This window comes from Catharus ustulatus, chromosome 33 (assembly GCF_009819885.2).
Source record: "Catharus ustulatus isolate bCatUst1 chromosome 33, bCatUst1.pri.v2, whole genome shotgun sequence".
Lineage (NCBI taxonomy): Eukaryota > Metazoa > Chordata > Aves > Passeriformes > Turdidae > Catharus > Catharus ustulatus.
This window is the reverse complement of record NC_046253.1, coordinates 1,871,495-1,885,269: the sequence shown is the minus strand read 5'-3', so window position 1 is coordinate 1,885,269 and position 13,775 is coordinate 1,871,495. Positions and strand designations below refer to the sequence as shown.

The window sequence follows — 13,775 nt, the reverse complement described above, 5'->3', positions numbered from 1 at the left end:
ATTTTGGGACTTCCAGGATTTTGGGAATTTTGGGAATTTTCAGGAGTTTGGGATGTCTGGAATTTTAGGAAGGGAATTCCCACAATTTTGGGTTGAATTCCCAGGATTTTGGGGTCGGGGTGGTCCCTCACACACCCAGGGCAGGGTGGTCCCACAGCTCCCAGTTCAATCCCAGTTCGATCCCAGTTCAATCCCAGTATGATCCCAGTTCAATCCCAGTCCAATCCCAGTTCAATCCCAGTCCAATACCTGTTCAATCCCAGTTTCATCCCAGTTCAATTCCAGTCCAATCCCAGTTTAATCCCAGTTCAATCCCAGTCCAATCCCAGTATGATCCCAGTCCAATCCCAGTCCAATACCTGTTCAATCCCAGTTTCATCCCAGTCCAATACCTGTTCAATCCCAGTTCAATCCCAGTTCAATCCCAGTTCAATCCCAGTTTAATCCCAGTTCAATCCCAGTCCAATCCCAGTCCAATCCCAGTCCCTCCCAGTTCAATCCCAGTTCAATCCCAGTTTGATCCCAGTCCAATCCCAGTCCAGTCCCAGTTCAATCCCAGTTCCATTCCAGTTTGATCCCAGTTCAATCCCAGCGCACGCACACATTTATTGTGATTTTTCCCAAATTCCTGGGATTTTGGGGTCGGGGGGTCCCTCATAGATCCCACAGGGATGATCCCAGTAGCTCCCAGTTCGATCCCAGTTCAATCCCAGTTCAATCCCAGTTCAATCCCAGTGCACACACACATTTATTGTGATTTTTCCCCCAATTTTTGGGATTTTGGGGTGAATTCCCGGGGTTGATTTTGGGGTGAATTCCCGGGGTTGATTTTGGGGTGAATTCCTGGGATTTTGAGGTCAGTGGGGTCCCTCACAGACCTCACAGGGATGATCCCAGTAGCTCCCAGTTTGATCCCAGTACACACACACATTCATTGTGATTTTTTCCCACAATTTTTGGGATTTTTGGGGTGAATTCCCAGGGTTGATTTTGGGGTGAATTCTCAGGGTTTTGGGGTCGGGGGGTCCCTCACAGACCCCCCAGGGATGATCCCACAGCTCCCAGTTCAATCCCAGTTCAATCCCAGTGCACACACATTTATTGTGATTTTTCCCCCAATTTTTGGGGTGAATTCCTGGGGTTGATTTTGGGGTGAATTCCCGGGGTTTTGGGGTCAGGGGGGTCCCTCACACACCCAGCCCCGGGTGGTCTCACAGGGATAATCGGCCCAGAGCCCGTCCGGCCTCACAGCCGCACAATTCTCCGGATTGGGCTCGTCCCGGTGCCACCAGCTGGCCCCCCAAAAAAATAAATAAAGAAAATTGGGATCAGGGTCAAGAAAATCCTAAAAATAAAAAAAATCCCAAAAATCCCACCTTGAATCCCACGAAACTGAAATTTCCCCCAAATCACAAAAATCCGCCCCTCTCGCATTGTCCGAATTCCCCAAATCTCATAAATTGCCCCCAACCCCCCAAATCCCTAAAATCCTATAAGTCCCCACAAATCCCAAAAATTCTTGGCACCTCATAAATTCCATAAATATTCCCACAATCCCATAAATCTCACAGACTCCATAAACAGTCCCAAAATCCCATAAATGACCACAAAACCCCCATAAATATTCCCAAAATCCCCATAAATCCAAAAATCCCATAAATGACCATGATACCCCATAAATGACCCCAAAAACTCAAAAAGTAACCCCAAAACTCAGTAAATTATTTGAAACCCCAAAACTGACCCAAAATCCCCAAACCCCACAAGTGACCTCAAATCGCCAAACCCCATAACCGACCCCAAATCCCATAAATGACCCTAAACCCCAAACCCCATAACTGACTCCAATCCCATAACCAACCCCAAACCCCAATCCCATCACTGACCCAAATCCCATAACCGACCCCAAATCCCATTAACCCCATAACTAACCCCAATCCCATAACTGACCCAAATCCCGACCCCAAACCCCAGTCCCGACCCTAAACCCAACCCCAAACCTGACCCCAATCCCATCACTGAACCCAAATCCCAAACCCCATAACTGACCCCAAACCCCATAACTGACCCCAATCCCATCACTGATCCCAAACACCATAACTGATCCCAAACCCCACAAGTGACCCCAATCCTGACCCAAACCCCATAACTGACCCCAATCCCAATAACTGACTCCAAATCCCATAACTGACCCCAATCCCATCACTGACCCCAAATCCCAAACCCCATAACTGATCCCAATCCCAATAATTGACCCCAATCCCAATAACTGACCCCAAACCCCATAACTGACCCCAATCCCATCACTGACCCCAAATCCCAAACCCCATCACTGACCCCAATCCCAACTCCAATCCCAACCCCAAACCCCAGTCCCTACCCCAAACCCCAGTCCTGACCCCAATCCCCAATCCCGACCCCAATCCCATCGCTGACCCCAAATCCCAAACCCCAATCCTGACCCCAAACCCCAATCCCAACCCCAAACCCCAGTCCTGACCCCAATCCCCAATCCTGACCCCAATCCCAAAACTGACCCCAATCCCGACCCCAAACCCTTTCACTGACCCCAATCCCGACCCCAATCCTGACCCCAAACCCCAATCCCAACTTCAATCCCAAATCCCAATCCCAACCCCAAATCCCAATCCCTACCCAAACCCCAATCCCATCACTGACCCCAAACCCGACCCCAATTCCCAATCCCGACCCCAAACCCAACCCCATCACTGACCCTAAATACCAAACCCCATAACTGACCCCAAACCCCAATCCCGACCCCAAACCCCATAACTGACCACAAACCCCATAACTGACCCCAATCCCTACCCCAATCCCGACCCCAAACCCCAAACTCCAAATCCCAATCCCAAACCCCAAACCCCAATCCCGACCCCAAACCCCAAACTCCGGACCCCAATCCCGACCCCAATCCCAACCCCAATCCCCAATCCCAACCCCAAATCCCAATCCCGACCCCAATCCCAACCCCAATCCCAATCCCAAACCCCCAATCCCGACCCCGATCCCACCTGGTGTTTGGGGTCACCGCGGTCCCATTCTGGCGCCTCCAGGTCCCCTCCTGGCGCCGATACCGAATCCCGAGCCAGGCCGGGCCCTGGAGGTGGGACTGGACATGGATCTAGGGGAAACCAGTATAGACCAGTATAAACCAGTATGGACCAGTATGGACCGGTATAGATCAGTATGGGCCAGTATAAACCAGTACAGACCAGTAGGGACCATTACAGACCCGTACGGACCAGTATGGACCAGTATAAACCAGTACAGACTAGTATGGACCAGTACGGACCAGTACGGACCAATATAAACCAGTACAGAGCAATATGAACCAGTATAAACCAGTATGGACCTGTACAGACCAGTATGGACCACTATGGACCAGTATAAACCAGTATGGACCAGTACGGACCAGTATAAACCAGTATGGACCAGTATAAACCAGTACAGACCAGTATAAACCAGTATGGATCAGTATGGACCAGTATAAACCAGTACGGACCAGTATAAACCAGTATGGACCAGTACAAACCAGTATAAACCAGTACGGACCAGTATAAACCAATACAGACCAGTATAAACCAGTATGGACCAGTATAAACCACTACAGACCAGTACGGACCAGTATAAACCAGTATGGACCAGTATAAACCAGTACAGACCAGTAAGACCCCCCTGGACCCATCAGGGATTTTGGGGATTTTTGGGATTTCTGGGATTTTTGGCGGTTTTTTTGGGGTTTTGGGATTTTTGGCATTTTTGGGGATTTCTGGGTTTGGGGGAATTTTAGGATTTAAGGAATTTTGGGGATTTTGAGGGAATTTATGGGATTTGAGGGATTTGTGGGATTTAGATGGAATTTATGGGATTTATGGGACTTACGGGATTTGAGGGATTTATGGGATTTGGGGGATTTATGGGATTTGAGGGATTTATGGGATTTAGATGGAATTTATGGGATTTAGATGGAATTTATGGGATTTATGGGATTTGGGGATTTATAGGATTTCGAGGATTTATGGGAGTTAGGAGAAATTTATGGGATTTATGGGATTTGAGGGAATTTGGGCGATTTATGGGATTTAGGAAGAATTTATGGGATTTATGGGATTTATGGGATTTGGGAATTTATGGGATTTCCAGGATTTATGGGATTTAGGAGAAATTTATGGGATTTATGGAATTTATGGGATTTGAGGAATTTATGGGATTTAGGAGGGATTTATGGGATTTTGGGGATTTATGGGATTTACAGGATTTATAGGATTTACAGGATTTATGGGATTTAGTAGAAATTTGGGATTTTTGGGAGGATTTATGGGATTTGGGATCTCACCTTCTCCTTGGTGTCGTCGACCTCGAGCAGCTGCGACCCCAAAGCCGAGCAGAAAATTTGGGAATTGTCCCAGGAAGCCTCGAGTTGGGAGAAGAAATAACAGGAATTCCGGAAATAGCGCCAGCCCTTGGAGCAGGGCGGGCGATCTGGGGAAAATCCCAAAGATTTGGGGTCAGGAACAGGGAAATCCCAAAGATTTGGGGTCAGGAACAGGGAATTACCAAAGATTTGGGAAAAATCCCCAAAATTTTAGGAAAATCCCAAAGATTTGGGGAAAATCCAAAAGGTTTGGGGTCAGGAATTAAGAAAATCCCAAAGATTTGGGGTCAGGAACAAGGTAATCCTGAAGATTCGGGGGAAATGCCAAAGATTTGGGGCCAGGAATGGAAAAATTTCCAAAATTTGGGGAAAATCCCAAAGGTTTGGGGTCAGGATTGGGGAAATCCCAAAGATTTGGGGAAAATCCCAAAGATTTGGGGTCAGGAACAGGGAAATCCCAAAGATTTGGGGTCAGGAATGAAAAATTCCCAAAGATTTGGGGTAAGGAACGGAAAAATCCCAAAAATTTGGGAAAAAATTCCAAAGATTCAGGGTCAGGAATGGGGAAATCCCAAAGATTTGGGGTCAGGAATGGAAAATTCCCAGAAATTCGGGGAAAATCCCAAATATTTGGGGTCAGGAAACTGGGGGAAAAAAATGGGAAAATTTGGGGAAAAATGGGAAAATTTGGGGAAAATATGGGAAAATATTGTGGGGAAAAAATGGGAAAAATGGTTTAAAAAATTAACAAAAAATGGGAAAAATCAGGAAAAAATTGGGGGAAAATTTAGGAAAAATGGGGGAAATTTGAGAAAAATGGGAAAAATTGGGGGAAAATGGGGAAAAATGGGGGGAAATGGGAAAAATGGGAAAAAATAATAAAAATTCAGAGAAAATTGGGGGGAAATGGGAAAAAATTGGGAAAAAATAAGGAAAAAATTGGGAAAAATTGGGAAAAAATTGAGGAAAATTTGGGAAATAATCAGGGAAAAATTCAGAAAAAATTGGGGAAAAATTGGGGGAAAATGGGAAATAATTAGGAAAAAAATGGGGGGGAAATGAGAAAAAATTGGGAAAATTTGGGGAAAAAATTGGGGAAAAATGGGGAAAAATGGGAAAGAATAGCGAAAAAATTGGGGAAAAATGGGAGAAACTGGAGAGAAATTGGGGAAAAAATGGGGAAAGGAAATGAGAAAAAATCAGGAAAAAATTGGGAAAAAAAGGGAAAAATTAGGGAAAATTGGGAAAAATGGGGAAAAAAGCTGGGGAAAAATGGGAAAGAATAGTGAAAAAATTGGGGGAAAAAATGAGAGAAACTGGGGAGAAATTGGGAAAAAATGGGGAAAGGAAATGAGAAAAAATCAGGAAAAATTTGGGAAAAAATGGGAAAAAAATTGAAAAATTAGGGAAAATTGGGGAAAATTGTGGAAATTGGGGGAAACTGGGGGAAATGGGAAAAATTGGGAAAAAAATTGGGAAAAATTTGGAAAAAATTGGGGAAAAAAGGGAAAAGATGAAGAAAAATGGAAAAAATTGGGGAAAATTGGGAAAAATGGGGAAAAATTGGGATAAAATGAGAAAAATGAGAAAATTTGGGGGGAAATGGGAAAAAATGGGAAAAAATGGAAAAAAATAGGGGAAAAATTGGGGAAAATTAGAGAAAAAATGGTAAAAAATGCAGAAAAATGGAAAAAATTGGAAAAAATTGGGAAAAAATGGGGAACAAATTGGGAAAAATTGGGAAAAAATTGGAAAAAATGGGGGAAATAAGGGAAAATTGGGAGAAAATGAGGAAAAAAATTGGGGAAAATTGGGGAAAATGGGGAAAAATTGGGAAAAAATTGTGAAAATTTGATAAAAATTGGGGAAAATTGTGAAAAAAATCGGGAAAAATTGGGAAAACTTGGGAAAACTTGGAATAATTTGGGATCCCACTCACTTGCCCAGGAGCAGACATCCCGGTGGGTGCCGTACACGAGCCAGCGGCTCCCGTTGCCGCTGCCCTCGTAGAGAATCAGGAGGAGGAAAAAAATTGAGAAAAATGGGGGGAAAAATGAGAAAAAATTGGGAAAATTGAGGAAAAAATTGGGGGAAAATTGGGAAAAATAATGAAAAAATTGGGAACAAATTGGGAACAAATTGGGAAAATTTGGGAAAAATGGGGGAATTTGGAGAAAAAAGTGAAAAAATTGGGGAAAAAAGGGGAAAATTGGGAAAAGTGGGAAGGATGGGGAAAAATGGCGAAAAATGGAAAAAAATTGGGAAAATTGGGGGGAAAATTGGGGAAAATTGGGAAAAAATGGGGGAAAATTGGGAAAACTGGGGAAAAATTGGGAAAACTGGGGAAAAATTGGGAAAAAATGGGAAAAAATTGGGGAAAATTGGGAAAATTGGGAAAAATTTGGAAAAACTTAGGAAAACTTGGGGAAAGATTGGGAAAAATTTGGAAAAAAAAAATAGGAAAAATTGGGGAAAACTTAGGAAAAAAATGGGGAAAATTGGGGAAAATGGGGAAAAATTGTGAAAAAAATGTGAAAATTTGATCAAAATTGGGGAAAATTGGGAAAAAAATTGGGAAAAACTGGGGAAAAATTGGGAAAACTTGCAATAATTTTGGGAGTTGACTCACTTGCCCAGGAGCAGACATCCCGGTGGGTGCCGTACACGAGTCAGCGGCTCCAGTTGCCGCTGCCCTCGTACAGAACCACGCGGTGCCGAACCTCATGGCCCAAGTGGGGAAAATCGGGAGACATTGGGGAAAATTGGGAAAGAACGAGGGAAAATTGGGGAAATTGGAGAAAAATTGGGAATAAAATGGGAAAAAATTGGGAAAAATAGGAAAAAACTGGGGAAAATGATAAAAAATCCACAGAAAAATGGGAAAAAATTGGAATAAATTGGAAAAAATTGGAAAAAATTGGGGGAAAATTGGGAAAAATTTAGAAAAACTTGGAAAAATTTGGGGAAAATTGGGGAAAATTTGGGGAAAAATTGGGAAAAAATGAGAAAAAACTGGAAAAAAATGGGAAAAAATTGGGAAAAAAATAGGAAAAATTTGGGAAAATTGGGAAAAACGCAGGGAAAAAATGGTGAAAAATGGGGTAAAAATATGGGGGAAATTGGGGAAAAATAGGGAAAAAATGGTAAAAAATGCAGAAAAAATGGGGGGAAAATGGGGGAAAATTGGGAAAACTTGGAATAATTTGGGATGCCACTCACTTGCCCAGGAGCAGACATCCCGTTTGGTGCCGTACACGAGCCAGCGGCTCCAGTTGCCGCTGCCCTCGTAGAGAACCACGCGGCGCCGAACCTCGTGGCCGAAGTTGAAGTGCAGCGCGGTGCCGGCCACGGTGGCGGCCAACGCCAGCAGAGCGCCCTGGCCGCATTTCCAGCGCTGCAGCTCCGAGTTCTCCCGGCACGGCCGCAGCATCACCAGGATGCCGGGGGTGGCTTCGGAGACCCCCACGCACAGCCCCGTGGCCAAGTGGCGCAGGCGGCCGCCCGGGAGCCACTGGAAGAGCTGGGCCGGCGAGGACGGGGCGCAGGCGGTGACGGTGAGGAAGGAGCCCGAGGCTTCCACGCAGCCGGAGTGGTGCTGGTTGTAGAGCAGGAAGGAGCTGGAGGCTGTGGGGGTGTGGGCAGGGTCAGGGCAGTGGCCACCTGGAGTTGGGAAGTGGCCACCATGAGTTGGGCCACCAAGAGCTGCCTAGTGGCCACCATGAATTGGTCACGATGTAGAGAAGGAAGGAGTTGGACACCGCAGGGACAGGGGGACAATGAGGGGACAAGGGACACTCTGGGACAGGGGACATCATGGTGGCCACCAGGAACTGTCTGGTGGCCACCAAGAACTGCCCAGTGGCCACCAAGAGCTGCTCAGTGGTCACCATCGAGTGGCCACCATCAAATGGCCAATGTCAAGCAGGAAGGAGTCGGACACTGCAGGGACAGGGGGACAATGAGGGGACAGGGACATGGCAGGGGTTGGGAACATGTGGTGGCCACCAGGAGTTGGGCAGTGGCCACCAGGAGCTGCCCAGTGGCCACCACGCAGCCGGAGTGGTGCTGGCTGTAGAGCAGGAAGGAGCTGGAGGCTGTGGGGGTGTGGGCAGGGTCAGGGTGGTGGCCACCTGGAGTTGGGCCACCAAGAGCTGCCCGGTGGCCACCAAGTGGCCATCATCAAGTGGCCAATGTCAAGCAGGAAGGAGCCAGACACTGCCAGGACAGGGGGACAGTGAGGGGACAATGGACACTCTGGGACAGGGGACATCATGGTGGCCACCAAGAGCTCTCTGGTAGCCATCAGGAGCTGCCCAGTGGCCACCAAGAGCTGCCCAGTGGCCACCACAAGGTGGTTGCAGTGTAAGGAAGTAAGGAGCTGCACACTGAGGGGACAGGGGGACAGTGAGGGGACAATGGACACTCTGGGACAGGGGACATCATGGTGGCCAACAGGAACTGCCCGGTGGCCACCAGGAAATGCCCAGTGGCCACCAAGAGCTTCCCAGTGGCCACCATGCAGTGGTCACAGTATAGAGAAAGAAGGAGCCAAACACTGTAGTGACCAGGGGACAATGAGGGGACAGGGACATGGCAAGGGTTGGGAACATGTGGTGGCCACCATGAGTTGGGCCACCAAGAACTTCCCAGTGGCCACCATGAATTGGTCACGATGTAGAGAAGGAAGGAGTTGGACACTGCAGGGACAGGGGGACAGTGAGGGGACAAGGGACACTCTGGGACAGGGGACACAGTGGTGGCCACCAGGAGCTGCCTGATAGCCACCAAGAGCTGCCCAGTGGCCACCATGGACAGGGAGGTGACAATGGGGATGGGGAAGTGACACTAGGGACAAGGAGATGACAAAGGGGACAGGAGGTGACAACGAGAACAGGGAGGTGACAAAGGGGACAGGAGGTGACAGTGAGGACAGGGAGGTGACACCAAGGATGGAGAGGTGACAATGAGGACAGGGAGGTGACACCAAGGATGGAGAGGTGACAATGAGGACAGGGAGGTGACACCAAGGATGGAGAGGTGACAATGGGGACAGGTGACAATGGGGACAGGGAGGTGACACAAAGGACAAGGAGGTGACAAAGGGGACAGGTGACAATGGGGACAGGGTGGTGACACCAGGGACAAGGTGACAATGGGGACAGGGAGGTGACACCACGGATAGGGAGGTGACAATGAGGACAGGGAGGTGACACTGGGGACAGAGAGGTGACATCAGGGAGAGGAAGGTGACACTGGGGAGAGGAAGGTGACACCAGGGACAGGGAGGTGACAATGGGGACAGGGAGGTGACACAAAGGACAGGGAAGTGACATTGGGGACAAGGAGGTGACAAAGGGGACAGGGAGGTGACACAAAGGACAGGGAAGTGACATTGGGGACAAGGAGGTGACAATGGGGACAGGAGGTGACACCAAGGATAGGGAGATGACAATGAGGACAGGGAGGTGACACCGGGGACAGAAAGGTGACATCGGGAGAGGAAGGTGACACTGGGGAGAGTAAGGTGACACTGGGGACAGGGAGGTGACACTGGCAGTTGACAGGTGACAAAGGGGACAGGGAGGTGACACCAGGGACAGGGAGGTGACAATGAGGACAGGGAGGTGACACCAAGGATGGAGAGGTGACACTGGGGACAGGGAGGTGACAAAGGGGACAGGGAGGTGACAAAGGGACAGGTGACACTGGGGACAGGTGACACTGGGGACAGGTGACACCAACCGATGGGTCTTGGCGGCTCCTTCGCCTTCTCGACCTCCAGGGCGGCCTCCAGGGCCGAGACTGAGGGGACACCCAGGGGACACCCAGGGGACATTTTGGGGACATTTTTGGGACACGGCCCAAGCCCCCAAAATCCCCTCAAAATCGCCCCAAAATCCTAAAAAAAAATCCCTCAAAAATTCCCCCAAAATCCCTCAAAATCCTCCCCAAAACTCCCAAAATGCCCCAAAATTTCCTCCAAAAAATACCCCCAAAATTCCCCCCCAATCCCCTCAAAATCCAAAAAAACCCTCCAAAATCCCCAAAAAAATCCCTCAAAATCCTCCCCAAAATCTCCCCCAAAATCCCCAAAATCCCCAAAAATCCCTTCAAAATCCTCCCTAAATCACCCCAAAATCCTCCCCAAATTCCCCCCAAAAATCCTCAAAAATCTAAAAAAAAATCCCCTCAAAACCCCCCCAAAATCCTCCCCAAATCCCCCTAAATCCCAAAAAAATTCCCCCAAAATTTCCCCCAAATCCTCCCAAAATCTCCCTAAAATCCTAAAAAATCTCCCCAAAATCCCACCAAAAAATCCCTCAAAAATCCCCCCCAAAAATCCCCCAAATCCCCCCAAAATCCTCAAACATCACCTCCCAAATCCCCCCAAAATCCCCCCCAAAACTCCCAAAATTTCCCCCAAAAAATCCCCCCAAAATCCAAAAATTCACCCCAAATCCTCCTAAATTAAAAAAAATCCCCCAAATTCCCCCCAAAATTCCCCCCAAAACTCCCAAAATGCCCCAAAATTTCCCTCCCCAAAATCCTCCCCAAATCCCCAAAAAATTCCCCCAAAATTTCCCCCCAAATCCCCCCAAAATTCAAAAAATTCCTTTAAAAATCCCCCCCAAAATCTTTTTTTAAAACCAAAAAAGTCCCTAAATTAAATTGAAATTAAATTAAAATTAAATTTAAATTAAATTAAAATATCTTTAAAATATCTTTAAAAATCCCCTGAAAATTTTACTAAAACAAAACAAAAAAACCCAACAATAAAATAAATTTTTAAAAATAAAACAAAATAAAATAAAATAAAATAAAATAAAATAAAATATTTTAAAAATCCCTCTAAAAATCCCCCCAAAATTTTTTAAAACCCCAAAAATAAAATAAATTTCAAAAATAAAATAAAATAATTAAAATAAAATATAAAAAAAACCTTTTAAAATCCCCCAAAATATTTTTTAAAAACAAAAAAAATTCCCCAAAACAAAATAAAATCTTAAAAATAAAATAAAATAAAATAACAGAAAATAAAATAAAATAAATTTTTTTTAAAATTCCTCTAAAAATCCCCCCAAAATTTTTTAAAACCAAAAAAAATCCCCAAAACTAAAATAAAATTTAAAAAATAAAATCTAAAAAAAAACCAAAATAAAATTAAATTAAATTAAATTAAATTAAAGTTAAATTCCTTTAAAAATCCCCCCAAAAAATTTAAAACAACAAAAAAATTCCCAAAATAAAAGAACATAAAATAAAAATTCCAAAAATTCCTTTAAATATTAAAAAAAAATTTTTAACCCCCCCCCAAAAAGTTTAAAAAATAAAACAAGATAAAATAAAATAAAATAAAAATTCCAAAAATATCTTTTAAAATCCCCCCAAAATTTTATTAAAACAAAAAAAACCAATAAAATAATATTAAAAATAAAATAAAATAAAATTTTAAAATAATAAAATAAAATAAAATTTTAAAATAATAAAATAAAATAAAATAAAATAAAATAAAATAAAATAACCCCAAAAATTAAAAAAAAAAAATTTAAAAATCTCCAAATTCCCCCCTCCCCCACTCACTGCGCCGCGCCCCGATTGTCCCCAGCGCCAGCAGCAATGTCACCAACAGCGCCACCAGGGCCACCAAGGCCACCGGGGCCACCCTGGGGGTCACCAAGGCCACCCCGGGGGGGGAGGGGCGAGCCTTGGGGGGCGGCCCCGGGCTGGGGGAGGGGTCCAGGGGCTCGTAGGGATCCTCGTCCGGGAGGGGACAGCCTGGGGACAGAGGGGACAGTCAGGGGGTGGCACCTGGGGACAGCCTGGGGACAGAGGGGACAGTCAGGGGGTGGCACCTGGGGACAGAGGGGGAACGTCCTTGGGGACACCTAAAGGAGTTGAGGACAGCTCTGGTGGCACTTGGGGACATTTAAAGGGGTTGGGGACACTTCTGGTGGCACTTGGGGACATCTCTGAGGACATCTAAAAGGATTGGGGACATCCTTGGGGACACCTAAAGGAGTTGGGGACACATCTGGTGGCACTTGGGGACAGCCCTGGGGATATCTGAAGGGGTTGGGGACACTTCTGGTGGCACCTGGGGACACCTAAAGGGGTTGGGGACACTTCTGGTGGCACTTGGGGACATCTAAAGGGGTTGGGGACACTTCTGGTGGCACTTGGGGACATCTAAAGGGGTTGGGGACATCCTTGGGGACACCTAAACGGGTTGAGGACACTTCTGGTGGCATTTGGGGACATCTAAAGGGTTTAGGGACAGCCCTGGTGGCACCTGGGGACAGCACTGGGGACATCTAAAGGGGTTGGGGAAATCCTTGGGGACATCAAAAGGGGTTGGGGACAGCCCTGGTGGCACCTGGGGACAGCGCTGGGGACATCTAAAGGGGTTGGGGAAATCCTTGGGGCCATCTAAAGGGGTTGGGGACAGCGCTGGTGGCACTTGAGGACACCTAAAGGAGTAGGGGACAGCTCTGATGGCATTTGGGGACAGCCCTGGGACACCTAAAGGGGTTGGGGACATCCCTGGTGGCACTTGGGGACAGCCCTGGGAGGGGACAGAGGGGACAGTGAGGGGGTGGTAGCTGGGGACATCCCTGGGGACACCTAAAGGGGTTGGGGACACTTCTGGTGGCACCTGGGGACAGTGCTGGTGGCACTTGGGGACATCTGAAGGGGTTGGGGGACATCTCCCAGGTGCCACCATCCCCTTTGGGGACACCTTTTGGTCACCAGGGATGGGGAGGTGACAACGAGGACAGGGAGGTGACAATGAGGACAGGGAGGTGACAACGAGGACAGAGAAGTGACAATGCGAACAAGGAGGTGACAATGGGGACAGGGAGGTGACAATGGGGATAGAGAGGTGACATCGAGGACAGGGAGGTGACATCGGGGACAGGGAGGTGACACGGGGGACAGGGAGGTGACAATGAGGACAGGGAGGTGACAATGCGGACAAGGAGGTGACAATGAGGACAGGGAGGTGACAGTGGGGACAGGGAGGTGACATTGGGGACAGGGAGGTGACAATGGGGACATTGGTGGCCGTACCTTCCCCGGGTCCCCAGGCTTTGTCCAGCGCTGTCTCGACGTTCCCGTACATTGTCCCCAATGTCCCCAATGTCCCCAATGTCCCTAATCGTGTCCCAAATGTGTCCCTTATGTCCCCAGCAGTGTCCCCAATGTCCCCAATGTGTCCCCAGTGTGTCCCTGCTGATAAGGCCCGCAGGGGACAAGGGGGGGACAGGATGTCCCCTCCCCCCCGGGGTGGCCTCAGTGTCCCCTTTCCCCCGTGCCAAAGTTGGAGGTGGCACCAAGGGACTGTCCCCAACCCGGGCGGGGTCCCCAGAGGGTGTCACTG

The 13,775-nt window shown here is 47.3% G+C and overlaps 1 protein-coding gene across 1 annotated transcript; it reads right to left on the bottom strand.

The window, feature by feature from the left end:
• Positions 1-1,140: 1,140 nt before the first annotated feature.
• LOC117009471 (macrophage mannose receptor 1-like) lies at positions 1,141-13,517 on the bottom strand. The gene is made up of 7 exons (XM_033083700.1): positions 13,466-13,517; positions 11,978-12,172; positions 10,139-10,198; positions 7,616-8,020; positions 4,358-4,503; positions 3,033-3,142; positions 1,141-1,292 (listed from the first exon to the last, which is right to left on the bottom strand). Exons 1-7 carry the CDS (start codon positions 13,515-13,517, stop codon positions 1,175-1,177), a joined length of 1,086 nt encoding a protein of 361 aa, XP_032939591.1. The 3' UTR covers positions 1,141-1,174.
• Positions 13,518-13,775: the final 258 nt, after the last annotated feature.